The sequence below is a fragment of the Ogataea angusta genome (genome assembly GCF_019207475.1).
Source record: "Ogataea angusta isolate 61-244 chromosome Unknown 61-244_NODE_1_length_1302399_cov_90.877568, whole genome shotgun sequence".
In the NCBI taxonomy this organism is placed as follows: domain Eukaryota; kingdom Fungi; phylum Ascomycota; class Pichiomycetes; order Pichiales; family Pichiaceae; genus Ogataea; species Ogataea angusta.
Genome location: NW_025065215.1, coordinates 1,061,603 through 1,089,068, shown reverse-complemented (window position 1 = coordinate 1,089,068; position 27,466 = coordinate 1,061,603). Strand labels below are relative to the sequence as shown.

General features: G+C 54.9%; 19 protein-coding genes across 19 annotated transcripts; 7 read left to right on the top strand and 12 right to left on the bottom strand.

Annotated features, from left to right (window-relative positions):
• Positions 1-38: 38 nt before the first annotated feature.
• Positions 39-1,241, top strand: KL928_000666 (uncharacterized protein; the record flags this gene model as incomplete). Its single annotated transcript, XM_043206386.1, has 1 exon — positions 39-1,241. One exon carries the CDS (start codon positions 39-41, stop codon positions 1,239-1,241), a length of 1,203 nt encoding a protein of 400 aa, XP_043062561.1.
• A 1-nt stretch (position 1,242) lies between these two features.
• KL928_000665 (uncharacterized protein) lies at positions 1,243-1,689 on the bottom strand (the record flags this gene model as incomplete). The annotated part of the gene is made up of 1 exon (XM_043206385.1): positions 1,243-1,689. The coding sequence occupies one exon, from the start codon at positions 1,687-1,689 to the stop codon at positions 1,243-1,245; it is 447 nt and encodes a 148-aa protein (XP_043062560.1).
• Positions 1,690-1,916: 227 nt separating this feature from the next.
• On the top strand, positions 1,917-2,576 carry KL928_000664 (uncharacterized protein; the record flags this gene model as incomplete). Its single annotated transcript, XM_043206384.1, has 1 exon — positions 1,917-2,576. One exon carries the CDS (start codon positions 1,917-1,919, stop codon positions 2,574-2,576), a length of 660 nt encoding a protein of 219 aa, XP_043062559.1.
• A 71-nt stretch (positions 2,577-2,647) lies between these two features.
• On the bottom strand, positions 2,648-4,849 carry KL928_000663 (uncharacterized protein; the record flags this gene model as incomplete). Its single annotated transcript, XM_043206383.1, has 1 exon — positions 2,648-4,849. The coding sequence occupies one exon, from the start codon at positions 4,847-4,849 to the stop codon at positions 2,648-2,650; it is 2,202 nt and encodes a 733-aa protein (XP_043062558.1).
• A 220-nt stretch (positions 4,850-5,069) lies between these two features.
• Positions 5,070-6,779, bottom strand: KL928_000662 (uncharacterized protein; the record flags this gene model as incomplete). Its single annotated transcript, XM_043206382.1, has 1 exon — positions 5,070-6,779. The coding sequence occupies one exon, from the start codon at positions 6,777-6,779 to the stop codon at positions 5,070-5,072; it is 1,710 nt and encodes a 569-aa protein (XP_043062557.1).
• Positions 6,780-6,872: 93 nt separating this feature from the next.
• Positions 6,873-7,625, bottom strand: KL928_000661 (uncharacterized protein; the record flags this gene model as incomplete). Its single annotated transcript, XM_043206381.1, has 1 exon — positions 6,873-7,625. The coding sequence occupies one exon, from the start codon at positions 7,623-7,625 to the stop codon at positions 6,873-6,875; it is 753 nt and encodes a 250-aa protein (XP_043062556.1).
• A 559-nt stretch (positions 7,626-8,184) lies between these two features.
• KL928_000660 (uncharacterized protein) lies at positions 8,185-10,866 on the bottom strand (the record flags this gene model as incomplete). The annotated part of the gene is made up of 1 exon (XM_043206380.1): positions 8,185-10,866. One exon carries the CDS (start codon positions 10,864-10,866, stop codon positions 8,185-8,187), a length of 2,682 nt encoding a protein of 893 aa, XP_043062555.1.
• A 127-nt stretch (positions 10,867-10,993) lies between these two features.
• On the bottom strand, positions 10,994-11,854 carry KL928_000659 (uncharacterized protein; the record flags this gene model as incomplete). The annotated part of the gene is made up of 1 exon (XM_043206378.1): positions 10,994-11,854. The coding sequence occupies one exon, from the start codon at positions 11,852-11,854 to the stop codon at positions 10,994-10,996; it is 861 nt and encodes a 286-aa protein (XP_043062554.1).
• A 78-nt stretch (positions 11,855-11,932) lies between these two features.
• Positions 11,933-12,679, bottom strand: KL928_000658 (uncharacterized protein; the record flags this gene model as incomplete). The annotated part of the gene is made up of 1 exon (XM_043206377.1): positions 11,933-12,679. One exon carries the CDS (start codon positions 12,677-12,679, stop codon positions 11,933-11,935), a length of 747 nt encoding a protein of 248 aa, XP_043062553.1.
• Positions 12,680-12,777: 98 nt separating this feature from the next.
• On the bottom strand, positions 12,778-14,265 carry KL928_000657 (uncharacterized protein; the record flags this gene model as incomplete). The annotated part of the gene is made up of 1 exon (XM_043206376.1): positions 12,778-14,265. One exon carries the CDS (start codon positions 14,263-14,265, stop codon positions 12,778-12,780), a length of 1,488 nt encoding a protein of 495 aa, XP_043062552.1.
• A 623-nt stretch (positions 14,266-14,888) lies between these two features.
• KL928_000656 (uncharacterized protein) lies at positions 14,889-15,536 on the top strand (the record flags this gene model as incomplete). Its single annotated transcript, XM_043206375.1, has 1 exon — positions 14,889-15,536. The coding sequence occupies one exon, from the start codon at positions 14,889-14,891 to the stop codon at positions 15,534-15,536; it is 648 nt and encodes a 215-aa protein (XP_043062551.1).
• Positions 15,537-15,570: 34 nt separating this feature from the next.
• Positions 15,571-15,885, top strand: KL928_000655 (uncharacterized protein; the record flags this gene model as incomplete). Its single annotated transcript, XM_043206374.1, has 1 exon — positions 15,571-15,885. The coding sequence occupies one exon, from the start codon at positions 15,571-15,573 to the stop codon at positions 15,883-15,885; it is 315 nt and encodes a 104-aa protein (XP_043062550.1).
• A 15-nt stretch (positions 15,886-15,900) lies between these two features.
• Positions 15,901-16,389, bottom strand: KL928_000654 (uncharacterized protein; the record flags this gene model as incomplete). The annotated part of the gene is made up of 1 exon (XM_043206373.1): positions 15,901-16,389. The coding sequence occupies one exon, from the start codon at positions 16,387-16,389 to the stop codon at positions 15,901-15,903; it is 489 nt and encodes a 162-aa protein (XP_043062549.1).
• Positions 16,390-16,465: 76 nt separating this feature from the next.
• Positions 16,466-18,034, bottom strand: KL928_000653 (uncharacterized protein; the record flags this gene model as incomplete). Its single annotated transcript, XM_043206372.1, has 1 exon — positions 16,466-18,034. The coding sequence occupies one exon, from the start codon at positions 18,032-18,034 to the stop codon at positions 16,466-16,468; it is 1,569 nt and encodes a 522-aa protein (XP_043062548.1).
• A 500-nt stretch (positions 18,035-18,534) lies between these two features.
• On the bottom strand, positions 18,535-19,926 carry KL928_000652 (uncharacterized protein; the record flags this gene model as incomplete). The annotated part of the gene is made up of 1 exon (XM_043206371.1): positions 18,535-19,926. The coding sequence occupies one exon, from the start codon at positions 19,924-19,926 to the stop codon at positions 18,535-18,537; it is 1,392 nt and encodes a 463-aa protein (XP_043062547.1).
• A 324-nt stretch (positions 19,927-20,250) lies between these two features.
• KL928_000651 (uncharacterized protein) lies at positions 20,251-21,334 on the top strand (the record flags this gene model as incomplete). Its single annotated transcript, XM_043206370.1, has 2 exons — positions 20,251-20,346; positions 20,465-21,334. The coding sequence occupies 2 exons, from the start codon at positions 20,251-20,253 to the stop codon at positions 21,332-21,334; spliced, it is 966 nt and encodes a 321-aa protein (XP_043062546.1).
• A 6-nt stretch (positions 21,335-21,340) lies between these two features.
• On the bottom strand, positions 21,341-22,216 carry KL928_000650 (uncharacterized protein; the record flags this gene model as incomplete). The annotated part of the gene is made up of 1 exon (XM_043206369.1): positions 21,341-22,216. The coding sequence occupies one exon, from the start codon at positions 22,214-22,216 to the stop codon at positions 21,341-21,343; it is 876 nt and encodes a 291-aa protein (XP_043062545.1).
• Positions 22,217-22,360: 144 nt separating this feature from the next.
• On the top strand, positions 22,361-24,733 carry KL928_000649 (uncharacterized protein; the record flags this gene model as incomplete). The annotated part of the gene is made up of 1 exon (XM_043206367.1): positions 22,361-24,733. The coding sequence occupies one exon, from the start codon at positions 22,361-22,363 to the stop codon at positions 24,731-24,733; it is 2,373 nt and encodes a 790-aa protein (XP_043062544.1).
• A 132-nt stretch (positions 24,734-24,865) lies between these two features.
• On the top strand, positions 24,866-27,406 carry KL928_000648 (uncharacterized protein; the record flags this gene model as incomplete). The annotated part of the gene is made up of 2 exons (XM_043206366.1): positions 24,866-25,131; positions 25,645-27,406. 2 exons carry the CDS (start codon positions 24,866-24,868, stop codon positions 27,404-27,406), a joined length of 2,028 nt encoding a protein of 675 aa, XP_043062543.1.
• Between the last annotated feature and the right edge of the window lie 60 nt (positions 27,407-27,466).

Below are 27,466 nucleotides of genomic sequence, written 5' to 3'. Positions count from 1 at the left end.
AATAGATATCAAGTAATTCGGGGGTTATATTTACTCTCATGGTTTCCTCCACCAATGGCGACTCTGCGCTGTTACAGAACCCCAAACTTCTCAATTCGATCGCCACAAGCTACGAGTACTCCAACGCCATTCCTCTGAAGGTCTGGCTCCGATCCGCCTCCACGATGCTCAAACATGCGCGCTATTACGCCACAGACGGGAACGTTTCGGAGACGTACGTGCTCTACCTGCGATTCGTCGATCTGCTTGCGAACAGGCTCTACAAGCATCCGGAATTGCGCAGCTGGAAACAACAGAAGGACGGCACCGCCAATTACCAGATGTACCAGAGCTTGTGCAAGAAAATGCCAGAGATCATGAGCGAGGCAGAACGCATACGAAGAGTCCTGGACGAAAGGTACGCCAGGCAGCAGGAGAGACAAAAACGAGTAACCCAGAGCCGCGCTTCTGCCACAAAGCCCAAGACAGTGTCTGTCACCGCTCCGGTGACGCCCGAGCCGCATCCTGAGCTCGATGCAAGTCTGGCTACAAAACTACGTTCGCTTTCCTCCGGCAGCGCCAATAGCTCCCAGATCAAACTTGAGATATCTTATCCAAACGAGTTTGCAATAGAGAGCGTTAAACAAGAGTCCGCTGTCCAGAATGAGCCAGCCCCCACGGTACTCCATAAAACTGTCAATTTCACCGAGGGAGGCTCTCCGCTGAGAACCGTGTTTCTGCCCCCTAAAGTCGTGGACGAGTTTCTCTCCATCGCCAAGAAGAACACGTCCAAGAAACTCGAGACCTGCGGAATCTTGTGCGGAAAACTTAATAGAAACGCTTTTTTCATCAACTATCTCGTCATTCCCGAGCAGGACTCGACTCCCAATACATGCAATACCAAAAACGAGGAGAAGTTGTTTGACTTCATTGACAATCTCGACCTGTTCGTGCTCGGATGGATTCATACACACCCCACACAGTCGTGCTTCCTGTCGTCGGTCGATTTACACACACAAAACTCTTACCAAATCATGCTTAATGAGGCTATAGCAGTCGTCTGTTCTCCCAAATTCGAGCGCCAATTGGGAATCTTCAGACTAACAGACCCTCCGGGGATCCCTGTAATCACGAACTGCAACCAGTCGGGGTTCCATCCGCACGAGAGCGATAATCTATATGTCGAATGTGATCGAACTTCAACGAAAACGGGCCATGTGGTACTGAAAGATTTACCCTTCCAAATCAAAGATCTTCGATGACTTACTCCACAGCCATTTCTCCAGCAAGCTCCTGTTGCGCTAAACTGTCTTTCTGGTCATTCTCCTCCAACTGCGTGGCCAGTAGTTGTTTTTCCAGCTCCACACGAGCAGGCTCTTTCTGCTGATACTCGTTCACTTTTTCGATATACTTGTTCAGATTGGTTCCTGCGGCAGCCTCGGCCTCCAGCTGGGTGTACGGAAGCTTGCTCAGGTCCTTGACTCTTCTCTTGTGAACTTTGCCCTTCAAATGCGCGCCTAGGGCCTTGTTATCGAGGAAGTACTTTGCACAGTGAATGCAGTAGTACTGGCCCAGTCCGGGCTTTGTCTCGTCTTGAGGCTGGTGCTTGAGACTCTGGATCGACTCTGCAGTGGACAGGTCGCTGTGTATGAGGTCCAGGTCTCTCGTTCTCCGCTTCGTCTTGTATCTCTTGACCGAATACCGCCCCATTATAGATATGTAAAATAATAATTTTTTTGCATAAAATTTGATCTGTGGCAAAGCTGCCCTGTGGCGAGTAAGCAAGGCTGGTATCATTTTTTTCCTCAACCCTCTGTCATGTGACCCGCACCAGGGCTAAACCACATAAAATTTTTAACACCGTGAAATAATTACTAATCTCCAATATCTATAAAGTGAGTATATCGCCCTCGGCAATTAAACGCTAACCCCTCAGAATGGCTAGAAGACCAGCTAGATGTTACAGATACTGTAAGAACAAGCCTTTCCCAAAGTCGAGATACAACAGAGGTGTCCCAGACGCTAAGATCAGAATTTTCGACCTTGGTAGAAAGAAGGCTAGCGTTGACGACTTCCCACTATGTGTCCACCTTGTTTCTAACGAGTTGGAACAGCTCTCGTCCGAGGCTTTGGAAGCTGCCAGAATTTGCGCCAACAAATACATCACCAAGATGTCCGGAAGAGACTCTTTCCACATGAGAGTGAGAGTCCACCCTCACCACGTTCTGAGAATCAACAAGATGTTGTCGTGTGCCGGTGCCGATAGACTGCAACAAGGTATGAGAGGTGCCTGGGGTAAGCCACACGGATTGGCTGCCCGTGTTGATATCGGACAAGTCCTGCTTTCTGTCAGAACCAAGGACTCCAACAAGGACGTTGTTGTTGAAGGTCTGAGAAGAGCCAGATACAAGTTCCCAGGTCAGCAAAAGATCATCATCTCCAAGAAGTGGGGTTTCACTCCATTGAACAGAGAGGAGTACGCTGCTAAGAGACAAAACAACGAGGTCAAGGATGACGGTGCTTACGTCAAGTTCCTGTCCACTAAGGGCTCTTTGGAGGAGAACATGAGACAATTCCCAGAGTACTTCCTTGCTTAGGTAGGTAATGAAAAGTGTGTCTATATCAAAGTAAGAGAACTAACTCGCTGTTTCTATTAATGTACACAACCTTACGCTTCGGGACTCCTTCGTATAGCCTGTTCCTCGTTAAGGGTTTTGTACGCCATGTCGATATAGTCCTCTTGCGACAGGTATCCCCTACCAGCCTCGCAAACGTGAATGCTTTTGACCCATTCGCTCTGCCAAATTTGGTACGACCGCATTCTGTACTTGGGATCTGGGTTCAGTATGTTGTAGAGCACGTATCGTCGCGAGCTGGCACAAGGGCCCTTCGAGATCGACTCTATCTGGTTGAAGGTACCTTTTCTCACGAGTCGGAACTGCTTGCTGGCAGACTTCGACTTCGCCGTGTAGTCGTAGATCGCTCTGGTCTCGAGGAAATGCTCGTAGCTCTCGTCGCTCCGTTTCGCAATCTCCCAGACGTACGTGCCGTATAGCATCACCAGATAGATAATGCCGAGCGACCAGATGTCTGCGAGTCGCGGGTCGTAGCTTTTTTCGGGCACAAACTGTTCCGGCGATACGTACCGCTCGGAACCGCAAGCGCCTTTGCAGAACTGCACCTTGTCCTCCCACGCCGTCTTGAACACGGCAGAGGTTCCGAAATCGATGATCTTGAGCTGTCCCTTGCGTGTCAACAGCAAATTTTCCACCTTGAGATCGTTGTGCGAGATACCCACGGAATGCAGGTACGTGATGGCGTTGAGAATCTGCTTGAAGAAACAGTCGCACTCAACCACCTCCAGACCGTTTGTCATGGCTATCAGCGTGAAAAGATCGCCGCACGGCATGAACTCCATCACCTGTGAGTACGTCATTGTCACCGGGTCAACCATCAAATCGTACACGTTGATCACGGCCTGGTGCGTCAGAGACGAGGAAATCATGAACTCGGACGTCACACGGTTTCCGAAATGATGTAGGCTCTCTCCTGGGCGCTGTTTGAGCTGCTTGATGGCAAAAAGAGACTTCTTTTTCTTGTTGTTGGCGTTCTGCAAAGCGGAAATGCAGACCGTGCCAAACGAGCCCCTGCCTACCACGCCTCCAATATGGCCGTACTTGGAGCTCAATGTCATTTTCTTGTTTTTTGACGTCTGCAACTTTTCTTTGAATTTTTCTGGTTTCTCTATCTTCTCCATCATCATGTTCATAAGCGTGAGTTGGTCTTTGCCGATGATCGGCTCTATGAGCTGGTCGTCAGCCTCGTCATCAAAGTCGTCATCTTCCTCTTCTTCCGAGTCGTCGTCCGAATCCGAGTCCGAGTCGGAATCGTCGTAGTTCCAGCGATAGTTCTTTGGGTCGCTCTTGAGCTCCATCAGCTGCAGTGAGTATGAGTCTGGCAGCAGACTGATACTGTTTTCGATGCTCAAGAACTCGTCGTCCTCGACTTCTCTCTTCTTGGTCCATCCCCACCACGACTTGGTGTTCTTCGAGATCGGCGTCCGGTACTTGAGGTAGTCGTGTTCGTGGACAGATCCGTCCGGGGCTATTTTGAGACGCCCGTTCTTGAGCTTCATGAGATGTTCCTTTTGGGAGTTCAGGTGAATTTGGGAGTAAGATGCAGATGAAGTGTGTTTGAGTGGATTGTATGGTTGTTGGCTGCTCTCAGAGTTCGCCACAGACACGGAACTCGACCGCTGGCGCGAGTTGTTGGAATTGGATCGAGAAAGCGGCGGCGACAACGACTCCTCCGACAAGTTGTTCCCAAGAAACTTCGACATGAATTTCCCCGAGCGGCCACGAGCAGGTGCCTGAGATGTGACCGACGACGAGGACGACGCGTTGGAGCCGCTTTGGGGGATCGAGGCCGGCGGCCTCACTGGCTTTTCGGAATTCTCTATCACGCTGTCCAGGTCGTTTTCTGCCACCGGAGGCATCATCTTGAGCTTGCTGAGTGATTCTACCAGCTCAGCGTTGGGAATCAGCTTGTGTTCCGCAGCAGATTCCAGCTTGGGCGAGCTGTTGGAGGATCCAGCAGATTTGGGTGGAGACGCCGCCTTCCTTGTGTGACTACCCGAGCCAGCAGCCCGTTCCATCCTTGCAGCCTGATGTTCGTGGGGATTGAATAGATTTTTGAACCTGGCCACCGTAGAACTGCGACTCCGGCCCGGAAGACCGTGCGGAAAGTCGGCCACCGGCGAATTCGACATTGTTTGGTACAAAGAGAAATCTGAGTCGTCCTGATTGATCATCACGCTGGGCTGGGCCTTGGGCGACTCAGAGGGAGCGCCCTGTTTTCTGAACAGCGGCATCAAAAGTATACCAGGATCTGGACAAGTGCGTTGTATACAATGTATACAGGCAACAGGGGACTGAGGACTGTTTCAAAAGGCAGTAACTGGAGCTGTGCCTGGTTCTTTAGGGCGAAGGTCAATTAATTGGTGTATTTTTTTTTTCTTCTTGCCCCATCTCCGCCACCGTCTTAAAGTACACCCCTACACGGGATAACAGAATAAATAAATGGCATTTTACTTATAATGGCTGTTCTGGTGCCTCTGCACGGTGGTCAATAAACCCGTGCTCCTTCTCGTAAGCGTGCACGCTTTCCTGCTCGTCTGCGGCCGTCGGAACGTGCTTGGTTCCCCGTAGCAGATGCGTAACGTGCTTCAAGTCAGAGTCGGTGACCTGCTCCCAGAATTTGCCGATATCGGTGTTCTCGACGTTTCCGGCAAGATGCTCCCGCAAAAGGGCCCGTCCGCGCTCCGTGTTGCTGTGCGCATAGATGTTCACGTCCACGGCAGTGTGGCCGTGGGTAGACCAGCCCACCTCGGCCCTCACAGACACCATCTCCACGAGCAGATCGTGTATTTGCTCCTGATGCTCCAGCAGCCGGGACACCTCTTTGTCGGTGTAGTCTGCGATTCCAAGGTCGTTCTCCAGGATTTCCGTCTTGATGAACTGTTCCAGCTTGTCTTTCTCCGCGTTGAGCTCCCTGAAACTCTGAAACTTCTTGCGCAGATACTCGCCCGACTTGGTGGCATTCAGCAGCACCTCTGGCTTCCATAAATACTCAGGGTATCCAGGGCCGACCTGGCGTCCCACAGCAAGCCCGCCGGTCTCGTGGTCCGACGTGGATACCATGAACGTCTCAGTATCTGCCGAGTCGATGTAGTCGATGACGGCCTTGAACGCCTTGTCGTACGCCAGCACCTCGCGGACCTGTGCTGCCGGGTCGTTTGAGTGGCCTGCGTGGTCGATTCTGGAACCTTCAATCAGCAGGAAAAAGCCCTCGTCCGAGTCTCTGGTGGCATCAGTCAGCAGCTTCAGTGCAGTCCTGACCTCCTCCTCCAGACTTGGGTACTCTGTCTCATCTCTGTCTAATTCGTAGGGTATATTGTAGTATGCTACCAAAGCCAGAAGCGGCAGAGACGCGTTGTTGCCCAGCTGCAGCTGGTCGAACTCGTGCTTGTTCGTGGCCACAGTGAAGTTCATCTCCTTGGCCTTTTCCAGCAGGTTTGTTTCGTCATCGCGACAGCCCTGTGGGTGCGACTTTGGCAAGTAGAAACAGCTGCCTCCTCCAATCATGAGATCCGTGACCGGGCCGAGCGTGGTGTCTAATCCCAGCTGCTGGTTCGCAATCAGCGACTGCATGAACCTGTAGTCGGCATGGGCGTTGAAAGAGGCCGGGGTGGCGTCAGTGATACCCGTCGTCACCACAAGACCCGTTTTGTAGCCTTTCAGCTTCAGAGCCTCTAAAATGGTACCGCACGGCTGCTTGTTGCCATCCACCCCAATAGCACCGTTGTAGCTCTTGAGAGCGCACGAAAACGCAGTGGCGCCGGCCGCAGAGTCTGTGATCAGCGAAGACTCGCTCCGTGTGCGACTGGAGCCTATAAAGTATCTGTCCAGAGTCAACACGTCGTCAATGTCGAGGTTGTCCCTATATTGTCTAAAGTAGCGGGCCATGTTGATAGAAGCCGGGCCTGTGCCGTCCGTGACCATCATGATGATGTTCTTCTTGCCGTTTGCAAAGGTCACGACGGCGTCGCCATCGTCCTTGAGGCCCCGCCCCAAGTTGATAAGTGAAACAAAGAAGGAATAACAGAGCAGACAGATAAGGGCCACGCGGACCTTGCTGCTTTGGGGCGAGCGTCTTGCCGCGTACGGCAGCCTGCCGCGCTCACCGTCAAGCAGAGGATCGGCCGACGGTGCCTGTTTCAAACGATCGTGGGTCCGCTGCATAATAAACAAACGTGCCCAGATTCGGATCTAGCTTTTTTTATATATCTGTGTTTCGTATATTACGTAAGCCGGACGGGGGCAGGTCTCTATCGGTTATTCTGACTCGGGGCGCTCGTCGGGCGACTTGGCGTGCTGGTGCGAGTACTCGGGGCTCTGGATGATGGAGTCGATGACGTAGTACTGGAAGCTGTTCATGATGAGCGGGAATATGAGGACCACAAAGGCGACCTGGAGATTCGGCACGGCGTCCGACCACGAGAGCAGCCAGTAGGCCAGGTGGACCAGGAACGGGCACACAACAAGCAGGATGTATATTATGAGTTTCATGGACACGAGCCCGATGAAATATAGTGCTAGCTGTTTGAAATAGTACGAGTATCGTGGTGGATTGCCGTATTGGCCAGACTCGATTCCCTCGATGCCTGCGTTTCTGGCGAGGGTGTAGATAACATGCAGCAGGCCCCAGAGGATCGGGATGCCGATGGTTGTGTCGAAAAGGATGTTGAGAAAGTAGTAGTCGCACGGATTGTCAAAGTCTGGTTCTGGAGGTGGCGGGGAGGCTGGTGGGTTTGGCGGGCTGGCGAAATAGTACGGCGACGTTTGATTTGGTACAGATGCCACCCACTTGTCAGAGTGGCCGCCCAGGATGCTCATGAACACGTTCAGCATGTGGATACCAAAGGCCCCAATTACCTGCTTGGACACGTCGAAAAACCATATTTTCCAGGGCCTGCGGTTCGGGTACTCGCGGTAGCGTTTCCACACGAGCGACGAGAGAGCGAGCACGCCCAGAAACGCCTGGATTACAAGCGCAAACGGGCCCAGAAGCTGGCATTTGTCCGACATGGCAAGCAATAATTGTTTGAATTATTTCTGCACAGCCGGAAAGATGGTGTCACGGAGGTACCAGAGAGCCGGCCGCTGCTGGAGGTCTTTGGTGGATCAAAGCGATCGCTACAGATATATCATGGCATATTCTGGGAAAGTACGTAAAAAACAGGTCTGGAGAATTCACACAATTGTGGATCCGTACGGCTCTACAATTCGCCATTTTTCAGCTTCTAACATTATTTAACGAATTTATTTAATTCAAATATATTTTTTTATTTTGTCAATTACTAATTATGTCGGAACAAGCCAAACAAAGTATGTGCACATACCTCCAGACTAACAAACAGACAAGCCAAAGCCCTGCTGCGTGTGCCTGGACGAGAAACAGCAGAGAGACCAGTGTCTGCTGACCAACGGCTCGGACTCTGAAAAGTGCAAAGAGATCATCGAGGCATACAAAAAATGCATGAGAGGCTACGGATTCGAAACCAACTAGATTGCCAAAGAGGCGGCCACCTGTACATACATAAAAACCCTTGGTTGCTGTTCAGTTAGACTATTTTCAAAAGATTGTTTACTCAACGTAGTTGGCCACGAGCTCGCTGAGCTCTGGGTCACTCGATCTCACCTGACTTTTCATCATCATGCCCTTGGAGCTGCTTGCCAGGCGCACAACGGCGGCAATCTTGTCGCCGCCAATACTCTTTCCGTAGAGTTTGAGCGTGTGGCTCGAGCCCGAGGTCACCACGTCCGTCGACTCAGCGGGCATCATGGACATCGTCTTGACCAGCTTCAGAACAACGTCCTGGAGGTCCATGGTGGCGGCGTCGCCAAGGTTGAACACGGCCACACTCTCGTTTTGGAGCTCGTCCCAAGCGTGAGTGAAGTTGCCGGTGAACGCCGGAACCACATAGTCGCCCGGCACAATGCTGAGATCCTCGACCTGGTACTCGTCTGGGAAGCCTTCCTCGCCCTCTGCAGGCTCGCCGGTCGACGGGTCGACGTCCTTGGTGGTGTAGGACAGGGTGTTGCCAAACACGGCCGGAACGATGCCCTCTGGTCTGGTGAAAGAGACGTAGATGGACCCGCTCGAGCCGGCTTTGAGAACATCGAGCGGCATGAGGAACTCCTCACTGTAGTCTTCGTTATCTGGCTGGGCCACAATCGACACGTCTTCCAGCTGGATCTCGGTCAGCGTGTTCTGCACGTTGTACTGAATAACAACATGGTTTTCAAAGATGTGTTTGACGGCAGTGACCACGAACTCGGTCTCCTTCTCAGTGAGCTCGACAACCGCAGACGAGTGCAGCAGACGTCCGTAGGCAGCGATCTCTGGGATGGCACCGAGCTCCTGCGCGTACTGCTGTTGCAACAGAGCAAGCTTGGTCGAGTCCGGCACTTTTTCTTCCTCGGGCGAGGATTCGTGAGCTTGCGCGGTCGGCTCGTCGTAGATCGTAGTCTTCTCCTTGAACTCGGCAGCCTTGGCCTCCTCCTCGGTCATTGTAGGGATAGCCTTGATGTCGAACGGATGGACAAAGTGTTCCTTGTCTGGGTTGTTGACATAGAGAGCGAGCTGCTGCTCAAGAACCGGAAGAGAGTACTTGAACGTGGGTGCGATGAAGTCCTTGGCCTGCTCGATGTCCTTGGTAGAGAGCAGTTTGAGGGATAGTGCAGCTCTGTCTCTGACCTCGTCGTCCACGTCCTGCAGACACCTTTCGAGCAAAATCTGGATACTCTTTGTGATGGAGTCGTTGCCGATGAGAGCAAACTTGGACAGCGCAATAACCGCAGACGACCGGACAATCGAGTTCTCCAGAACAACACGGTTGTAAATGTGTCTGATATACAGAGTCGGGCTCGATGTCTTTGGCCCCTCCTCTCCCAAAAGATGCAAAACTCTAACTGCGAGCTCCGTGTACTCGCAGTCCTCGATGAACTCGCAAAGCATTTCCAAGGCGAGCTCTCTAGATTGCGGGATGAACTTGATGATGTCGAAGATCGCCTCTATGATGGCGTTCTTGAAGTTGAAGCCTCCCTCGTCTCTCAGCACGTCGTTCAGGAAGTTCAGCATGGACTTGTGTTTGTCCGGGAACTTGAGCGACAGGGTCTTGATGGCGTCAATGACGATAATCTTGAACTCGTCCGAGATGTCGTCCATGAACCCGCTGATCGTCTTCACCAGTCTGTCGACATTTTCCGAGTTGCCGGTCTTGAGCAGCGTCGTGATCGCGTAGGTCGACACAGATCTGTTCGCGTCGTTGATCAACGACTCCAGCTCCAAGTTGCACACCATGATTTTCTCCGGGCTCTTCATGGCGATTTTGTTGAGGATTCTCACGGCCGCAAACCGCGTCACCGTCCTTGGAACCGACAACAAGGTCTGCAAAGTGTTGATGGCTTGCATCTGCTGCTCCGGCAGGAATTTGGGCAGCGACAATATCGTCCTGGCAGCCTCCAACTCGACCATGTCGCTCTTGTGCTTGAGCCAGCCAGGGAAGAACGGCCACAGCGTCTGTGTGAGGTTGGAGTCCTCCTCGATCAGCTTGCCAACGTACCTGATCAGCTGCACCGTGGCCAGCGAGCTCTTCAAAGGCTGCTGTGTGTTGAACTGCTGGATCATCTTCATCAGCGCCATTTTGTCGTGGTCTCTCAAATGGTACAGTAGACCCAACGCGTGGTACTGGTAGGTATACGTTGCTGTGAGGAGCTTGTTGGCGCCGTAGTGCTCGTGCATGTTGTACTGGGTCTGCGGAAACACCTTGTTCGAGGAGATGGCCTCCTGTGTCTCGTTTGTCCATCTTCTCACAACGTCCTTGGCCACAGGTAACAGGTGGTACGACGAAACGAGCGCGGCCGACGAAACGTTGGGGTTCTTGTCCACAACACAGTTTTTCATGGCCCTCTCGGCGGCGTGGATGGTGCTGCCGTCCAAAACCCGCGCCAGCGTTCTCACGGCGTTCGGCTTGTACAGAATGTCGCCGCCTTGGATATCCTTCATGATCGAAGCGGTCGCCATCAAAATGTCGTCCGACAAGGAGCACAATTCCTTGATTGCCAGATACACCAGCTGTCTCAGCGAGCTGTCATTGTGGTGGAACAGCTTGGACGTGGAAAAGAACAGGTTAGTGGCCTCTGTCTTGGGGAAAGTCTCGCCCGCATACAAAAGTCTCAGCAGCCGAGACAACAACAGTCTACACCGCTTGGCGTGGATGGGACTGGCATTGAACGCCTGTAAACACTCCTGATACACGGTCATTTTGTCCGGCAGCGTGCCGGAGTCGATGTTCTCGAACTTTTTGTAAGTATGGGTGGACATGGCAAAACAAATACGTGGAAACAAAAAAAGAATACAAAAAAAAATATGGTAAGCAGAAAAATAGTGTTTATTGGATCATCATGAGAAGCTGCGAGAGACACGTTTTGGTGGCCGGGTCGTCGCGCAGGAGCGACGCAAACACGTCGGTTTTCAGAGCCTCGGGAAGCCGCTCCCGGAGCGCAATACGCGCCTCTGGGTTGTCTGCCAGACGAGAGTAGCACCGAATCACGTGCTTAAGTAAGCGTGCAGTAGGGTTGGCCACGAGCTGGTCGATCATGAGCCGTAGCACGTTCGAAACAGCCTCGAACCGGTCGAAGGTCTGGCACGTGTACGCGAGACCAGCGTCGTCCATGAGGATCTTCTGGACTATGAAGATGGCGACTGTCTTGGAGAGCTCCGAGGAGGACTCCATGATCTTGAGACACAGCGGGATGATCTCGGTGGTGAGCAGGAACTGGATCACCTCGCTGGTGTCGTTCTTGACGAGTGCGCCGATCACGCCGAGCGACGTCAGCCGCAGGTACTCGAACGGCCGCTGCTTCGAGTTGGTGTTGAGGAACGGGTACAGGAAAAGTGGAATCTGGGCGTTGAGGAACGGTGTACGGGTGTCGGGATGGGAGGCGACGCACTGCAGCAGCGCGAGCGCATTGCAGACGCGGTTCGACGCTGGCGTGTTGAGGTTTGGCGGCGACAGCAGCGGGTAGACGGCGACAATCTCTTCCAGCAGGCTTGTCATGACTCCGAACGAGTTCCACAGCACCAGTGCCAGGTCGTCGTACAGTTCCCGTTTCTTGCCCAATTCAAGCAGGGCCTGTTCCTTGTTGGGCCCGTATACGAGCTCCACGATCCACGTGTACACTTTCTCGTCTGTGAGCGCCTTTATGGTCTTTGGCTGGTATGTGTTTTGGTGCTCGTCTGAGGGAAACATAAATAAAAAAATTTCGCCAATGTGTTAAATAATTTAATATTATGTGCGAGACTATATAAGGATACGCTTTATCCTTTTTTACTCTGACAGCTCGTAGTTGAATTTTCTGCGGATCTCGTCGGCGTACTTCCACCGCTGTCCCTTCGGGCCCCTCACCATGACGTCCATCCTAGCCCTGTCGGCCTTGTTCGTCTTGTCCCCCAGCCAGATATCGGCCACGGGCACAAAGTCGAACTTGGCGTAGATGGGCAGGTTTTTCAGCGAGCTGCTTTCCAAGTACGTTGTGGCATTTGCCGGGTCGATGTGGCTGGTGAAAACATAGTCCATGACGGCGCGAACGTTGCCCTTCCCACGGGCGCGCGGGGTCGAGCCCAGATACACAAGCGTCCATGTGTTGGCGCCGTCTGGGTCCACAGCCATGATGGTGGCATAGTTGTCGTGCAGCACCTTGAACAGGGTGCCAAACACTCGACGACGGCCCTCTGCGCCCGTCAGCCAGGCGAGTCTGGCAAACCCGGACCGCACAAGCGTGAGGTAGTCGTCGATGGCGCCGGAGTCAGGGCGCGCGAAAACAGCGACGGTCTCAAACGTGTCGTGGCTCTCGTGGTCCGCGCCCTTCACGCCGACAACCAGACCCTTCAGAATATGCGAATGCACATACGCTTCGTACATGAGCAAGTCGCACTTCTTTTTGAGCTCGGGATCGTGTTCGAGGTGGCGCGAAACGTACCGCGCCACGTCGTCGTTGTCAAAGGACTCGTACAGCGTGCGCGCGGCCTTCTTGCAGTCGGCAAAGCCCAGGATTTCGACCTTGGGAGTCTTCATGGTGGTGAAAATAGTTAGAAAAACGTTATCAAATGTTTCTGATCCTACCACCTTCCGAAAACGGAAGGTCTACTCTGAGAAAAATTAGGTCTATGGTATTACCTGATGGTGGTCACTGCAATGTCCTTGCCCGTGTTGGCGACCTCAGTCTGCAAGTCGAAAAGCTTCCAGAACTTGAGGTTCTCGTCCGCAGCCACAGTCGCCAGCGTAGTGCCGTCCGGCGAAAGGCTGCTATGCAAAACTCTGGAATCGTGCGCACCAGCCACAACCCCCGTTCTTAGGAGCGAGGGGTAGCTGTAGATACTAATGTCGTTGTTGGGGAACCCGTGTGTGGCAGCGATCTCTGTGCCGATGCCGTTCGAGTACCCCCACCGCAGCGACGAAACCTGCGAATTCGTCTCGATCGTGTTGACGCGAGCCCCCGTCGTGGTGTTCCAGAAATGGATCCGCCGACACGTGGACCCGCCGCCGGTGGCCAGCAGGCTCGTCTGAGTCGGGCTCCACGCCAACGCCTTGACGGCAGCCGTGTGGCTGGTTTTGGTGAACTGCGGGACGCTAGAGCGCGCGTCCCAGATGTTCACCACGTTGTCGTTGCCACCAGAAACAAACTGCATCCCGTCTCTGCGCCACTCGATCCCGCACACCTCGGCGGTGTGGTTATTAAGCTGTGAAACGATGTGCTGCGACAAACGCACGTCGTGGTGGAAAATCTGGCCCGTGCGGGACCCGGACGTGAGCATGTGCTCGTTCCACGCGTGCGCAGCCACGCGCGACTGATGGCCCGCCATGACACGCAGCCGCGACCCGGCCTCCGGGTCCCAGATCTCGACAGAGCCCGAGTCCAGGCCGATCGACAGATACCCGCCCGTTTCGGACCACCGCACCGACGTGACAATGCTGTCGCACTCTGCCGCCAGATCGACGTCGCCCGTCGTGGCGTTCCAGTAGTAGACGCAGTTCTCCAGCGCGATCGCCAGGATGTTGTCACGTGACCACGACAGCAGGTTGAGGTAGAAGTCGTCGACAAAGCCGGGCGCGTCGAGCACTTTTTCCGGGCAGCTCGGCACCTTCTTGATCCGTGCCTGTGCCGCCGCGGTCGAGATCGAGGCCTTTGTTTTGAACTGCCCGCTTTTCAGCTTGGATGCCTTCTTGCTTGCTGGCGGCAGCGGCTGGAATTGCAGGATCCGCTCGCCGACCGCCAGTCCGCACGCCTCTGCCACCGTGTCCTGGTAGATCTGGGTTGTCTGCGACTCGATGTGCTCATACGGCAGCTGGCATTGCGAAGGAAGCGCCTCTTCCAAAGAAAGCTTGCCAGACGTTGTCTGGCGCGAAGGGATGAATCTGTCGAGCAGCTCTGCTGTGTTGGTTCTTCGGAGCTTCTTCGGCGACCCAGAATTGTCCTGGCTCGGGAACTTCAGGCTCATGTCTGCGCGAGCATGGTTGGACATGGACCAGTCCGACAAGACGACATTAAAGTTGGGCGAGATGATCTTCTTACCCTCGTAGATCGAGTTGCGGTTTTGGGAGAGCAGATTAGGGCTGGCGTTACTGAACACCGTTCGGTGACCAGGAGTAGAAGGGGCCATGGAAAGAGATGGTGAAGAAATAGAGGGAGAGTTTTTTTGTTGATGTGTTGCCCGATTGGGGAGTGTAATGGGTGTAGGGTGGACAAGGCTGTGCAGAAGGAGGGTGATTACCTAAGCTATTAGGTCATACACCTTTTTTTTTATTTTTTGCTATTCTTCCTGCGCCACGTGACCGGGCAAATCGGCTGGATCGAACCCAATTACCCGATGCGCTGTCAGAATGCAAGCAGGCGGGGTGGGGTTGTCATGGGACGGTTGAATCCTGGCCGGTCAATGGCCTTGCATCGCTCGCGCAGCTCCCTCTGAGGTCTCGGAGACCGTCTATCATGTTGTCAGCCTGGCATTGGCGCCATTGACCACCAAGCCCACACCTCCAGGCTAGAGTTCCATGCATAGAATATATGTGCTACGCCACATGTTACATCACAAGAATTGGCACATGAAACTGAGGCGTCACCGAGAACAAGTGGTCGGTTGCAAGACGCTTCACCAAATTGTCTATGTGCATTCTTTTGCAGATTATGTTATTGTTCCACCAAGGGGCAAATTTCATAACCCCCGTGGACCGAGTTTCAGCTGACAGTATAAATAGATCACCCCTTTGCCATTGAGGATCAGCAATCATGGGATTATTCGATCAGGTTAAGGACAAATTGGGCGACGAGAGCTTCAGAAACGAGGTCAAGGAGAAGGCCACCAGCGCCTACAACAGCTACAAAAACAAGGGAAGCAGCGACTCGAGCGATTCCTACGGATCTGGCAGAGACGACAGCTACGGATCTTCTGGAAGGGACAATGATAACTACAAATCTGGAAGAGACAATGACAACTCGTATGGCTCGAACTCGAATTCTTACGGCTCGTCCAACAACGAGTCGTCCGGATTTGGCAGAGATAACTCTGATTCGTACGGATCTGACAGAGATAACTCCAACTCGTACGGATCTGGCAGGGACAACTCCAACTCTTATGGCAGAGACAACTCTGATTCGTATGGTTCTGGAAGAGACAATTCCGACTCCTATGGCTCTGGCAGAGATAACTCCGGTTCCTTCTCTGGCAGAAACAACTCCGACTCGTACGGCTCTGGAAATTCTGACTCCTTTGGATCTGGCAGAGGCTCTGACTCCTTCGGATCCGACAGAAACGACTCCTACGGCTCCGGCAGAGACAATTCCAACACTTACGGATCCAACAATGACTTTGGCGGCAAAGGTTCCGACTCGTACGGCTCTGGCAGAGACTCTTATGGATCTAGAAACGACTATTAAATAACTGAAAATATTTTATCTGATAACTTTTTTAATGCTTAGAATGGCAGGGCCCATAGAAACCGCTATCAGACGCAAGCTCACGAGCGAGTTCTCCCCCAAACACCTGGCCATCGCCAACGACTCGCACAAACATGCACACCACGCGGGTCTTCGCGGCGCTACCAACACCACAGAGTCGCATTTCCGCATAACCATCGTCAGCGACAAATTTGCAGGAGTGCCACTGCCGGCGCGCCACCGGTTGGTGTACAAGGTGCTTGACCATGAGCTGCAGAACGAGGGCGTCCACGCGTTGCAGCTCAAGACCAAGACCGAGCCAGAGTGGGAGCGAGAACAAAATAAATGAATAATTGTATATAACCTACTCCTCTTGCAATAACTTGACGTAGTCCTCCTCAGAAAGCAGGTCGCCGTCCAGCTCGCTGACCTTCATCTTGACAATCCAGCCGTCTCCCATCGGGTCCTTGTTGACCAGCTCCGGGCTTTCCTCGAGCGCAGTGTTCACCTCCACAATCTCGCCGTCCACGGGAGAGTAGACTTCAGAGGCAGACTTGACACTTTCCACGGAGCCGATCACATCGCCTTTGGAAACGGTTTCCCCCACGGAATCGTGTGGTAGCTCAATGTATGTGGTGTCGCCCAATGCGTCAGAGGCGTACTTGGTGATGCCCACGAAAGTGGTGCCGTCTGGGTGGTGCGATAACCACTCGTGCTGATCGGTGAATTTCAGCACCACAGGGCCCGCAGAGTGCGTGGAAACGACCGACTTAGGGTTCAGCACGTTCGATTGGTGTCTCAGAAACAATCTTGGGGTGGATCTGAGCAGCTGGCGAGACAGTGTAGAGATCATAGTTGGGGGAAGTAAAGAGATTATCTAAAATATATTATATATGTTGCGCGAAAATTACGTGTCCAGAGTCACCAAGTCAGTTTCCTGTACGTCCGGTCACCTGCCAAAAATCGATATTTTTGTGGAGCTCGCGAGACAGGCACGAGAGTGGGGGGATGATCTGCACCACTTTCGTGAAGAAGTCGAGCGCAAAGCGGTTGATGAAGAACATCTGTGACGCCCCCAGCTTCGGCTCCATCCGCACAGCCTCGTCGGGCGTGATTTTGGCGAGCGACACCTGCGGCACGGGAGACTGCTCGACAGAGCCCTCGCCTTTGAGAACGCTCTCCAGCTGCGCGATTTCGGCAAACTCGTTGCCCAGACTCAACCCCCACTTGACCCCTTCGCCTATGGGCCGGCAAACGTTCGAGATGTCTGCGCTCTTGAGGATGATTGCGCACATCAGCTTCAGCTTCTCGGGCCGCTCTTTATACTCCGCTATCCGGTCCATCTCCCCCACGTACGTGTCATGCTGGGCCATGTCGGTCGCCAGAATCGACCATCTGGCAATCTCCACGCATCGGTCGTCCTTGACAAAGAAGCATTTCATGATGTTGAGGTACTGGGCCAAATGGTATTTCTCCAATGTCGACTCATTGTTGAATATCTTGGCAATCGGCGTTTCGTACGTCGCTAGAAACGCGTTTGTGGTGCCCGGGTGCCCAATGTCGTGCCCAACAGCGGCGAGCAACAACGCTAATTTCTCGTGGGTGTCGAACTGGAACTCGTACGCGGACTCCACAATGGTCTCCAGAAAATAGTTTGTGGCCTGCATCACGTCAATTGCGTGGCGGAAGTTATGGAATGGGTTGCCCAGTCTATAGTAGTCTCGAACGTAAAAGAAGAAGAGCAGCACGCGGTTATGGAACTCGGGTGTCTGGAAATCTGCCTTATAGTCCTTGAGAACATGCAAAATCATGAGATAGCCGCAGTACAACAGCTCGTCGCTAGTGAGCTCGAACGCGTGGAACTCCCAATTGGCGATTTTATTTTTGTAGTATGCATCGTCGTGTGGGATCTGCAGCAGCTCGATATACCGGATATCGGAGCTCAAGAGTGTTATATACTCCATCCCCGTCGGTATGTCCAAGGTGGTCTGCAACATGGTGGGCATGGTGTTTAGCTGTGGTATCTTGTCGTAGTCGGTCAGTCCGACCCACGTTTGCACCCTTAGCAATCGTGTCCTGATCAAGTTGTGGATCTTGTGTAATGTGGGGACAAAATGCTCACATAGTTTTACCCCCACATGCGCATCGCTCAGGGACAGGCACTCCACCACGAGGTTCAAATGGTGGAATCGGTAGCTGAGCAATTTCTGTTGTCGGGCGAAAGAGAGTCTATCTAGCTCGCTGCCATCGCTGTGTTTGTCTGTGTTGATGAGGAGCCCCACAAAGTGGTCGAGCTCGGCCTCGTCCACGTTCGGAATGCGCTCGAGCCCTTCTGGCCCCTTTGTGAACGTGTAGCTTGCGTATGTCGATAAGTAAATACATAGTGAGGTGACATTGGGGAATGTAGTGAATCTCGTTTGTGAAGGATCGAACAGCTGGGTTACAGTGTCTGGCACAGGCGACCGGGTCGGGTCGACCACCAAAATCTCGCCGATCATGTTATTGCGCAAGGTTATAGAAGAGGGTACTAATTTGCCATTAAAACTGGCCTCTTTTGGATTCCAGAGTTGGTTGCTGTTATAAAGCTGATGGAGAAGGCGCTTAGTCAAGAAATGGTCGGTCTAACTTCAAAGTATCCCAAAAGTCGCGTGGCGGGTCTTGTTGTGCTAGTATTGCGCTTACTGTGGCCCAAGGTACTTTTCGCTATCAAGTTTTTCTCCCCAACAAGTGCTACTGTGTGTGTCGTTTCTTTTTTTTTCTTGGAGGTGGGTTTATTGTCTAATTTATTGTCACGGCGCTTGCCGACCGTTGCTTTCGAAGTCTTTGCGCGCGGATTTAGTGGCTCGGAATTTTCCAGGGAAAAACGGCTTCGCCAGACAGTTAACGGTTTGGCATAGCCTTGAAGCCGCGGTCTACATTAATTTATGGTGTACGGGAGTGCCCCTACTAAAGCCTCGTAACATTGATTCCTGGTAGCCAGACCAGCAAACTAGACATATTAGTCGTGTAAGTTCTCCTTCACAAACGCGAATGACTTGAGCAGCTTGTTGCGGGCGCCCACCGTGCTCACGCCCAGTTCCGCGAGTTGCGCGTCGCTCAGCTCGATCATTTCGGGCCACTTGAGGTGCTGCAGGTTTTCTGTGTATTTGTGCAACCTGAGCGTCTTCAGCCACGCCGGGATGTCTGCGAGCAGCGACTTGGACGCGATGTCCCTTGGCACCGGCGATTTTGGCGGCACGGGAGCGTGTGACGGCGATTTGGCGGCCACTTTTGGCTGTGGCGAGTGGATCGAGCTTTTCGCCGGTGTCTCGAACTTCGACGAGCCACGGGGTGCAGGAGGCAGCGAGCTCGACTGGTTCTGCGACGCGCGTCTCACCGCTCCGCGGCCTCTGTCGTCCGAGGCGGCCACAATGCTACTCCACGTTGGCGCAGACGAGTTGGTCTGTTTGGTCCTGCTGTGGTCGATCTTGGAGCGGTGCGTGATGGTGTTCAACGAGTTGGACAGCTTGATGGCGTTGGAGCCGCCCAAATCTGCCGACGTGAGCCCAAATTGGCCGCTGCCAGCCGGCTCCATGAACTCCTTGGTGCGTCTCTGGAAGCCCGACGGGTCCACGTCCGGCGAGAAGACGCGCAGCAGGGGCGCCGTCGACTGCGACTGGTGCTGCTTGGTCTGCGCGCCCAGCTGCGACGCGCGCTGGAACTGCCCGTTCAGCGGCGTCAGCGTCAAATCCGAGTGCATCGGGCCCGCGCTGCGCGGCCGCATCACTGGGTCGCTGCCTATCACGTGCGACAACGAGTTGCCCGTGCGCATCTGCGACGGTAGCTGGTGCACCGGTTTCGGCTGTGCGAGCGGGTCTGCGGTCTGGTCGTCGCTCAGGATCGAGTCCAGCGTCGCCGACTCCGAGTTCAGCGCAAGCAGCGGCGAAACAGGCCGCATCGGCGCCTGGTACAGGTTGTTGCTGGAAAGCGGCGGCGAAAAAAGAATTCCGTGCTCGTTCTGCGTCCGGGTGGCGGTGTCGTTGACCTTGCTCTTGACATACTGCCACACCTCGTCCTTGATTTCCGCCAGAAACACGTCCATGCACGTCTTCTGCTCCTCCGGGTTCAGGTGCTTGACCCAATTGGTGAACGTTTTCAGGTCCTGGGTGAATCCCTGCAAAACAAGCTCGGTCTGGGGCTCGAAGGCCGGCACGTCGTTCTCATTGCCGTAGCCAATGGACGAGCCGGGCCGGTCAATGAAGTAGCCCGACGAGCCGAAGCTGGTGTTGTGGGCGGGCTCTAGCAGCGGCGACCCGTCAACCGGATGGACGCTGCCGAGTGGGGGGATGGCGGCCGTAGTTGCTGACGGTTCAAAAGCGTACCGCGAGGCCGGGGGCGAGAGCACGGCCATGCTGGTGGTTGGGGAGGTGGGGGAGAACAGTAGCGAGCCCTGCTGCTGTGTGGAGGGCGAGTCACCGAGATCTTTATCCATTGGCGGATTGAGCCGAGCAGAACAAATTTTTAATATGTGGCAGAAACGAATAAAATATACACTGTTTTCTGGGCCCCAAAATTGCAGCCAATTGCGCTGCAGCAGATAGCACGGGGCGCGGGGGAAGTGAGCGCTACCTGGGGGGAGACGTACGGCGCCGGCACTACGAGCAGGCCGGCAATTTGCACCGGGAGCAGTGCCTACTGCGATTACCTAATCCACCACCTAAGCTGCCCGTCTCGAATGTTCGGCCTGGTGCTGTCTGGTGACGTGCAAATTGCAGGAGAAAACAAACATCCTTGCACAGAAACGGTAAAGTATCTACGTTATGTCCAACCAGTCGGGAATCAACTGTAAGTGCTGGCAAGCCCCCCCCCCCCCCCCCCCCCCCCACGTACTAACCTAAGGCTCGGTGGAGCTTGTGGACGCGTTCAAGGATTATGTCGCCGGCTCGGAGCGGGCATTTTTGATGTCCATTGAAGACGAGCAGGTGGTGCCCAAGGGCGTGGTCGCCGGTTCTGGCGATTTGAGACGGGACCTTGATCTGTTGCAGGCCGAACTGGCCGAAGAGGCGGTGTATTTGGTGGTGCGGAACGACAACATTTCGAACAAATTCATATTCATCTCGTTTGTGCTGGACAACGCCCCGGTGAGAAGCAAGATGCTGTATGCCTCGACGAAAAATACAGTGATTAGACAGCTGGGGGTGGAGTTTTTCCACCCAATTGTGTTTATTAACGACAAAGACGAGCTGAGTGGGGACGCGTACGAGACGTTGCGTGGCACGGACGGCGCCAAGCCGCTAAGCTCGAGCGAGGAGTCGCTGGCTACGGTGAAGCAGATGGAGCTGCTAAGTGGGGGTGGTATCGAGAGACGGAAACAGCAGCTGGTGGGCGCCGGCTCGAGCGGACTGAAAATGGGTGTGGAAGGTGATCTGCTGGACAAACTCAGAGGGCTGGACATAGGCCAGACCGTGACGATCGTCATTGGCGGGGACGAGCAGTTCCGCGTCGATGGCACAGCCACAGCCACAGGACTCGGCGACATCGCCTCCACAATCCCCCCACATTCCCCCACGTATACGGTTGCCCGCTTTGGCAGCGGGTACTACTTTGTCTACTGCTGTCCGTCGGGATCGAAAGTGCGCGACCGCATGGTGTACGCGTCGAGCAAGCAGGGCCTGTTGAACGACCTGAAAAGCGGTGGCATTGACTTTATAAAAGTGGTGGAAGCCGGCGACCCAGACGAAATCGTCGCTGACGAGGGACCCCTGCGAGTCCCTGCTGCCCAGGCTTTCCACAAGCCAAGAGGTCCAAGAAGAAGATAGAGGTATTTAGTTGTTCTGATCGGTCCAGAGAGTGTCCTTTGCTGACTCGGAGTTGTACTTGACGAGTTTCTTGCGCTTGCCCGGGTTTTCCACAGCGCTGGTGGTGCGGGCGAGTCTTTTTTTGTTTTTCTTAGCTCCGTAGCTGCCCTTGAGCGTGTTCATGTCTGTGAAGATGATCTGGAACTTGCCCGAGCCGGGATCTGGCCGTCGCCGCGGCGGCGGCACGGGTTTCTGGTCCTGGAAGATGCCGATCACAGGCTCCATGTTGGACGCCGACTTGACGAGCTGGCACGGCGCGCTCTTGAACTGCGACTTCGCCACCGGCGTCGGCGACATTTGCGGGGCGGGCTGCTGTTTCTGTGCAGATGCTAGAACGATCGTGGAGGGCGACGATTGGTGGTGTTCCTTGAGAGGCGTCTTGAAGTTGCTCGGGGTTGTCCTCGCACTCAGCCGTCTCACGCTCGTGCTTTGCAGCAGCTTCGGCGTGTGGGTGAGCTCGTGCAGCGGCGTCTTGAAATTCGGCGTGTCCATGTTGGCAAACAGCGGGTGGTTTTCCTTGTTGTCGTTCTCGATCCCGAGCAGCGCATTGAGGTCGTACTGGTTCATGGTGGGCGTGTCGATGAAGAAGTCCGACAGCTTGAGCGTCTTGTCGGGCGCGGGCGTGCGCATTTCGTGCGTCTCGAAGTTGCCCGGCGACGAGCCCGGCGCGCGCGTTCGCTCCATGTTGGTCATAAACACCTTGTCGATGTAGGGCGTCCAGCCGGTGCCGGACACCTGCGACGTTGCGGTTGCCGGCGGCGGCGGCGGCTGCACGCCGGCCTCCTCAAACAGCTGGTCAAACAGCTTCGACGGCGATGAGCTCAGATAATCGTGGCGGGACATGGTTTGGGCAGCAAACAAGGGTCTGTTTACTGTTTCACAGGGAAAAATCAGGTAAACAAATAATTAGATTTTGCTCCAAGCCACAGGAGGAGCGGGCAAGGTTAGAATGCTGCGCCACACGAAAATAAATAAATAAGTAAACAAATGCAAAGGGACCCGGAGTACACCGACGACGACTCCGTGGAGACAGAAGACCAGCCAGGTCGCAGTCAGACGTCCCGCCCCGCGGCCAAAAAGTACATTCTCAACTCCAACTTCAACGAGCCCTCGCCCGAACACAACCAACCACCCCCCACCGACTGGATGCCCGAGGTCCTGCAGCACGAGCACTGGCCGGACACACAGGACGCCTCCCAGGACCCGTATTTGTCGCTGGGCGAGACAAACACGCTTGTGCGTCGCGAGGGCGGCGACGAGGCCGCGTGGAGGAAGTACAAGGACAGCCGGTTCAGGGCCGGTCTGCAGGGCTTGCCGGCGCCGTCGCAGCCGCAGGATCCGCCCACGGTAGACACTTTTGGCCGCAGCACAGAGCACTCGATCATCCCGTCGTCGCCGCTCAAGCTGTTCGGCAAGCAGGACACGTACACGACGGAGCGGTTTAGGGACATGCTGAACAAGATCGACGGGTCGGACGGCGCGCGGGCGGACGCCGACGGGTCGCCTGCGTCGGCGCGGTCGTCGTCGCACGCGTCGTTGCAACTCTTACTGCGAAACTCTGAGGAGCTGTTTAACAAGCTGAAACAGCGCACGCAGCCGGCGCAGAACCAGGAGGAGAGCGACTACACGGACACGGACGCGGCCGAGTCGGCGGTGTTCGACTCGCCGACGCCGTCGCGGCCCGACATCACCGCGTCGCTCGAGCTGCTCAAGCAGAAGCTCGACCTGAGCGTGTCGGGCGAGGTCGACAAGACGATGTCGGTTCCCAAGATCAAAAAACGCGACGAGCGGCCGGGAATCAAGTTTATTCCGGGCGACGAGTTCAAGGGGAAGGTGTTTGACAAGCGGCTCAACAGATTCGTCCCTGTCGAGGAGTACGTCCCGGACGGCGACGGCGACGGCGAGTCGATCGACGCGTTCAACGAGATCTCCGACCTCGACGATGAGATGTCGTTTCTGCAGGCCAAGTCGCGGCTCGTCGCCGCCATCACCGAGCAGTTCCCGTCCGAGGACTGGCTGCGTCTCGACAAGCTGTCTCTGGCCGCGCGCAGGCTCGACAAGCTGCGCGACCTCGACCGGTTCGTGCCGCACCTGCGCGTGCTCGACGCGAGCGAAAACGAGCTCACGCACACCGAGGGCATCCCCAAATCCATCCAGGTGCTCAGAGCCAGCGCCAACGCGTTTTCCAGCATGAGCATGTTCAATTTCGACAATTTACAGGTTCTTGAGCTGCGCAACAACCGACTCACAAACCTGCGTGGCCTCAAACTGTACAATCTGAGCGTGCTGGACGTGTCGTACAATGCCATTGAGACCTTGCAGGGCCTCCAGAACCTCAAGATGCTCAAGAGTCTGAAGCTGGCAGGCAACAACCTTTCCGGGAGTGTTGATTTCGCCGCCCTCGACATGTTGCAGGACCTCGACGTGGACGAGAACGGCATTTCGGAGATTGGCGGCCTCGACGCGCTGTCTGCGCTCACGTCGGTGTCTGCGAACCGCAACAAGCTCGCCGGTTTCCGCTGCGCCAACGGCTCGTTGCGCCGGCTGTGTCTGAGCTACAACAACATCAGGGAGCTCGACTTGGAGCCACTGACGGAGCTGCGTGTGCTGAAAATAGACCGCAACCCGCTGGCTCGTCTTTCCGGCCTGCCAGACAAGCTGGTGCAGGTTTCTGCGAAATATCTACAGTCGCACGCCAGCAACGACGTGCTTGTCGCGCCCCTCTACAAACTACAGAAACTGAACCTGTGCGGCAGTGTTTTCCCAACAAAAGGCTCTCTTTCCAACATCACGGTGCTCAATCTGTCTGCAATGAACCTGGAGATGGTGCCCGACCTGGCCAAATGGTTCCCGATGCTGACGGACCTCGATCTCAACTTCAACAAAATCCATTCGCTCTCGGGGCTTTCCGGCCTGCGGTTCCTGCGCGAGCTCAAGCTGCTGAGCAACAGCGTCCGCGACCTGGCGTCGCTCGTGCCGCACACGCGCGCATTCCGCAAGACGCTCAAGCTGCTGGATCTGCGTGTGAACCCGGCCACGCACGGGCTGTATCCGTACGTTTTCTACGATGACGAGCCGGACGACGAGTCTGCGGCCGAGATGACGCTTAATTTGAAAGACCACGAAGACATTGAGGCGTTCTCCGTGGAGTACACGAAACTCTACGAGAAGGACGCGATGGAGAGCTGGACAAAGAAGAACGCGGGCTATGTGCGGGATATCGAGGAGTCGCGCGCGCTGGCGAGACGAACGTACGAGAGCACGCTGATTGGCTGGTTTGAGAACATCAACTATCTGGACGGGCTGTGGGTGAGCTACGAGAGGCGCCAGAAGGAGCGCAGGCATTTGATGTATGATTGACAATTTAATAGAGAATATAGTGCGGTGTAATTAGTGAGAGCATGGTGGGTGCTATTTCTTTCTGGTTCTTTAAGTGTCACGTGGTTTCGCGTGGCTAATTTCCACTCAAAAAAACACTTGATTTAATTTACCATGGTCTCCGCACAAGAGCTCGTCAAACAGCACAGGTTCCTCATGCTGTCCAAGTCGTGGTGTCCCGACTGCCACTACGCAATAGCCGTGTTCAAGAAGTACAACGTGTTGGACAAAATTGCGCTGGTGGAGCTGGATAAGATGCCTGCGAACCAGGCAACCGAGCTGGAGAAACAGTTCACCGCAATTTCGGGCCGCAAGTGGGTGCCTACGATATTCTTCAACGGCGAGGTGTTTGGCACGGAACAGACGCTGAAGGAGCTGGAGTCTAGAGATTTGCTTCCGGGCGCATTTGAAAAAGCGGGTTTGAAATAAATCTCCACTCGGAGAGACGGTTGTGCAAGATATTAGTAATAAATACTATTGGATGCCCAGAGAGGGGACTCCCAAGTAGTCCTCTTTGCCGAGGAGACATCGCACGTACCCCGTGTAGACTGGGGTATGGAGGGAATGGAGGGGGTGTATATCGCCGTCTACGGTTACCGCAAACGGTAATATGTGCACTACAGAGGCGAGCCTGGCACCCAGGTGGTTGCGAAAGGCAGGGTGACGTTTTCCCAAAGTGGGGTAAGGAGCGTACTCCGGCGGGGGTGTTTCTGTGCGGCGCACGACTGACGTCACTCCGAGCGTGCAAAAGAAAGGGACCCAGCAACGGTGCTGGCAACGGTGCTGGCAACGGTCTGGGAGAAGGCTGGAGCAAGCCTCGCGCAAACTCCGGCAGCCTGTGCCGTGGCGCTGCCTTTGTAGCGCTGGGCACGGCCATGTCGCTGACCGCGGAGCCCGAGTGATCGTACCCCCTCTTCTGCACACCCTGCCTCAGCCTACCCCACTTTGTCCAGCTCCTGGCCGTGGAGCAATTTCATTGGAGGTAGTGCCCTTGGACCGTCCAGCAGGTCATCTGGTGCAGAGCTGCATGAATTGAGGGGCCGCAGTATAAATACCCTGCCTCCCGCAATTATTGGTCCCCAGTACTCTTTTCCCATCATGCTCAGAACCTCTCTTAGATCGCTGGCCAAGCCAGCCGCCAGAGTTAGCTTAAGATTCTACTCTTCTTACCCGCTCTCCACCACCGTGACTCTGCCTAACGGAAAGTCCTACGAGCAGCCTACCGGTTTGTTTATCAACAACGAGTTTGTTCCTTCGAAGCAGCACAAGACGTTTGAGGTGATCAACCCTGCCACCGAGGAGGAGATCTGCCATGTTTACGAGGCCAGAAAGGAGGACGTCGACGACGCCGTCGACGCCGCAGAAAAGGCCTTCAAGGGCTCCTGGAGCACCGCCGACCCTGCCATCCGTGGCAAGGCCCTGTGGAACCTGGCCGAGCTGCTGGAGGCCCACAAGGACACCCTGGCCGCCATCGAGTCCCTCGACAACGGAAAGGCCCTGCAGCTGGCCCACGGCGACGTGGCGCTCGTGATCAACTACATCAGATCGTGCGCCGGCTGGGCCGACAAGCTGACCGGCCAGTACATCGACACGGGCGACACCCACCACACGTACACCAAGAGAGAGCCGATCGGCGTGTGTGGACAGATCATCCCATGGAACTTCCCTCTTCTGATGTGGTCCTGGAAGGTCGGTCCTGCTCTGGCTGCCGGTAACACTGTTGTGCTGAAGACCGCCGAGAGCACCCCATTGTCGGCTCTGTACGCCTCGCAGCTGGTCAAGGAGGCCGGCATCCCGGCCGGTGTGGTCAACATTGTGTCTGGATTCGGAAAGATCACCGGAGACGCCATTGCCAGCCACCCTAAGATCAAGAAGCTTGCATTCACCGGCTCCACCGCGACCGGAAGACACATCATGAAGGTTGCTGCCGACTCGAACCTCAAGAAGGTGACCCTGGAGCTCGGAGGAAAGTCTGCCAACATCGTCTTCGACGACGCCGACGTCAAGACCGCCATCAGCGCCCTTGTGGCCGGAATCTTCTACAACTCCGGAGAGGTGTGCTCTGCCGGCTCCAGAGTGTTTGTCCAGGAGGGCATCTACGAGGAGATCCTCAGAGAGTTCAAGGCTGCCGCCGAGACGCTCAAGGTGGGCGACCCATTCGACCTGTCCACGTTCCAAGGTGCCCAGACGTCGCAGATGCAATTGAACAAGATTCTTGGCTACGTCGACATCGCCCACCAGGAGGGAGGCAGACTCATCACCGGAGGTGAGAGACTGGGCAACAAGGGCTTCTTCGTCAAGCCAACGATCTTCGCCGACGTGACCCCAGACATGAGAGCATACAAGGAGGAGATCTTCGGCCCATTCGCCGTGATCACGCCATTCAAGACGGCCGACGAGGTGATCGAGCTGGCCAACGACTCCGAGTACGGACTCGCTGCCGGTGTGCACACCAAGTCGATCGACACCGCCACGTACGTCTCCAACAAGCTCGAGGCCGGCTCTGTCTGGATCAACACCTACAACGACTTCCACCAGATGGTGCCATTCGGAGGCTACAAGCAGTCCGGTATCGGCCGTGAGATGGGTGCCCAGGCCCTCGACAACTACACCCAGTGGAAGGCTGTGAGAATTGGTCTGCAGAAGCCAACTTAGGCTAGTTACGTGTGTAAGAATTCCTGATGCAACATTAAATCTATTCAGCCGTTTTGTGTT